General features: G+C 50.6%; 1 protein-coding gene across 1 annotated transcript in view; it reads left to right on the top strand.

Moving 5' to 3' along the window:
- The first annotated feature begins 1907 nt into the window (after positions 1 to 1907).
- STMN2 (stathmin 2) overlaps positions 1908 to 2365 on the top strand; it is a 38985-nt gene continuing 38527 nt past the window's right edge. The window contains exon 1 of the mRNA XM_005426753.1: positions 1908 to 2193. Coding sequence (XP_005426810.1) covers positions 2175 to 2193 — 19 coding nt within the window. The 5' untranslated portion in view covers positions 1908 to 2174. The remainder of the gene's footprint in view (positions 2194 to 2365) is intronic.

The raw sequence follows: 2365 nt of genomic DNA, 5'->3' as shown, positions 1-2365 counted from the left end.
GTCACTGGCCCCCCCCCGCCCGGCCACGGACCACCCCTGCCCGGGCACAGACCACCCCTGCCCGGGCCCTGGAGCTTCGGCGGGTCCCGCGGCTGGGGCGAGGCCGCCCTTGTATGCGTAGCACTGCGCCGGTGCTCACCGTTTCCTCTCGGGAAAAAGCTCCTTCACTGCAGACATCCAGTCGCAATCCTGTCCCCTGCTCACCAACGCCCCGACGCAGCCACAGAACCGAGGGCCCAGAAGTGACACACCCGAGAAAGCCACCGGGTCCCGGGGCCGCCTTCCTGCTTTCCCCGAGGGCAGGGCCGCTCTGGAGGGTGGGTCGGCCTTGCATCCCGATACACCCGTTCTCACCCCCTGTGCCTTGCATCCCGATACACCTGTTCTCATCCCCTGTGCCTTGCATCCCAATACACCTGTTCTCATCCCCTGTGCCTTGCATCCTGATACACCCGTTCTCATCCCCTGTGCCTTGCATCCCAATACACCTGTTCTCATCCCCTCTGCCTGCACCTCAGCAGGGAGCCGTCACGGCGTCTGCCCCGCCTCAGTGCACATGCTGGTGTCTGTGAATGGGGATGTTTCTCTCCCCAGACTCACTTCTAGACTTTACTATTCTCATTTAAAGAAAAAACCTAGTTTAGTTTTTAGCGTCGTCATTACTGTCTCAAAGAGGAAGCTAGCCTTATGCCCAGGCTCTGGGTGATGCTTCACTCAAAGATGCTCTTCACTGACTTCAAGAAAGCTTGAGAAGCATAATTGTGAGTGACCAGGTCTAGGGAAGCACACACAGAGTGAGAGCACCACAGTCAGGGATGGCATGCAGTGTGGGCTGTGCAGCTGCAAACAGCCTCACACAAGGAAGAACAATGGTGCCAATGCCCTGCTTTTCCCACCCACCCATACACACGCCAGGAAACACAACTACAAGTAGCATCCTCCAAATTGCAAGCTGAAAATTTGCCCAGTGCCCTGTCTGTCTGGAAGCAGTGTAGGAGTCTGGTATCCCTGAAAGCTCTTAACAATAAGGCTGGTTATCCCCTGGGAGAGGCAAATGAGCCCCAGCTGGACAGTGAGATGAGAAGGTAAAGGTGGAGCATCCTTCTCTTTGTGCCAAGGTCTTGGATACTGGCTCCTCTAGGCCAGCAACTGCTTCCAGGCCTACAAGATGTACAAACAGGTCCCATCACCGCCCTGTTTCTAGCAATGTTTCAATCAACCTCTACCACATTTGTTTAGTGACTGCCAGTTATGCCACTGGCTTTCCTCTTGCCAGGGATAGAGAATTCTTAAAATTAGTGTAGGGAATTCTTAGAACGTGTCCATCCCCCTTCATGTAATAACCACATCAGATCCCATCCTGCACACCTTATCAAGGGAATCAAGCTCACATCTTCCCAGTGACTCTTACCATAGTGCATCAGTGAAGTTGTTACTGACTTCTACTGTACTACTACACATTTATCCTGTTCTGGGATTTCCAGAGCCCTTTGAGACTGTAAGCAGGTCCAGCTGGCATTTTCCAAGGTTAAGAAAAGTTTGAGCTGACCAAGGTTAGGTCTGGGGACAGTAAAACAGTAAAACAGGTACTAAAATGCAGAAACATTCAGTATAAAACAATTGCATAGGATATCTGCTACCCTTGCAGGAGGCAAAAATAATCTGAGCAGCTGTTTTACTGAAATGGTCTAGGAAATCCCTTGCAATGGTCCCTCTTCTTTTTGTATCATTGGAATGAAATATGTTAAAATGAATTTGTGCATGTTTTACAGGTAGCAACAGCAGAGCCCTCAACACCAATAGGCTTTTTTCATGTAAGACATAAAACATTTGACATGGAATGTACTATTAACACCAGACCGAGGGGGGAGAAGCATCCAAGGACTGATTTCCATTTCAAACTGCATTCTGGCACTTTGTACTCCAGCACCATTGGTGGATCAATATTTAATGCCCGGAGATTCTGGCTCTGCAGGAGTCATGTCAGGGGACCTCTCGAGCCAATCTGCTTGGGTGGAGGAGTGATAATTATTCATGGGCTCCTGCCTCTTTCTCCTTCTCTTGCACAGCCCCACTCTGCTGACTCAGTGCCTTATTCAGTCTTCTCTCCCTCTCTCCACTGCTGTAGCTGGACCCCTTTGCCTTCACCGCCTCTGAGAGCTGCACATCCCAGCATGGCTAAAACAGCAATGGGTAAGAAAACGCCTCTCTTTTCCTTCAGCCAGCACTACGGCCACTGTCTCCTAGGTCTGCTACCTACCCAGGGTGTTCTTCTCGCTCTCCCAAAAGTTTATGGAAAAAAACAAATCAAGAGAACACTGAACGTACTTTTTTTTTCATTGATCAGAGAAAAAAGGAGAGGGTG

This window comes from Geospiza fortis, unplaced genomic scaffold, assembly GCF_000277835.1.
Source record: "Geospiza fortis unplaced genomic scaffold, GeoFor_1.0 scaffold25, whole genome shotgun sequence".
In the NCBI taxonomy this organism is placed as follows: Eukaryota; Metazoa; Chordata; class Aves; order Passeriformes; family Thraupidae; genus Geospiza; species Geospiza fortis.
The sequence above is the reverse complement of the archived record's forward strand: the minus strand, read 5'-3'. Positions and strand labels throughout refer to the sequence as shown.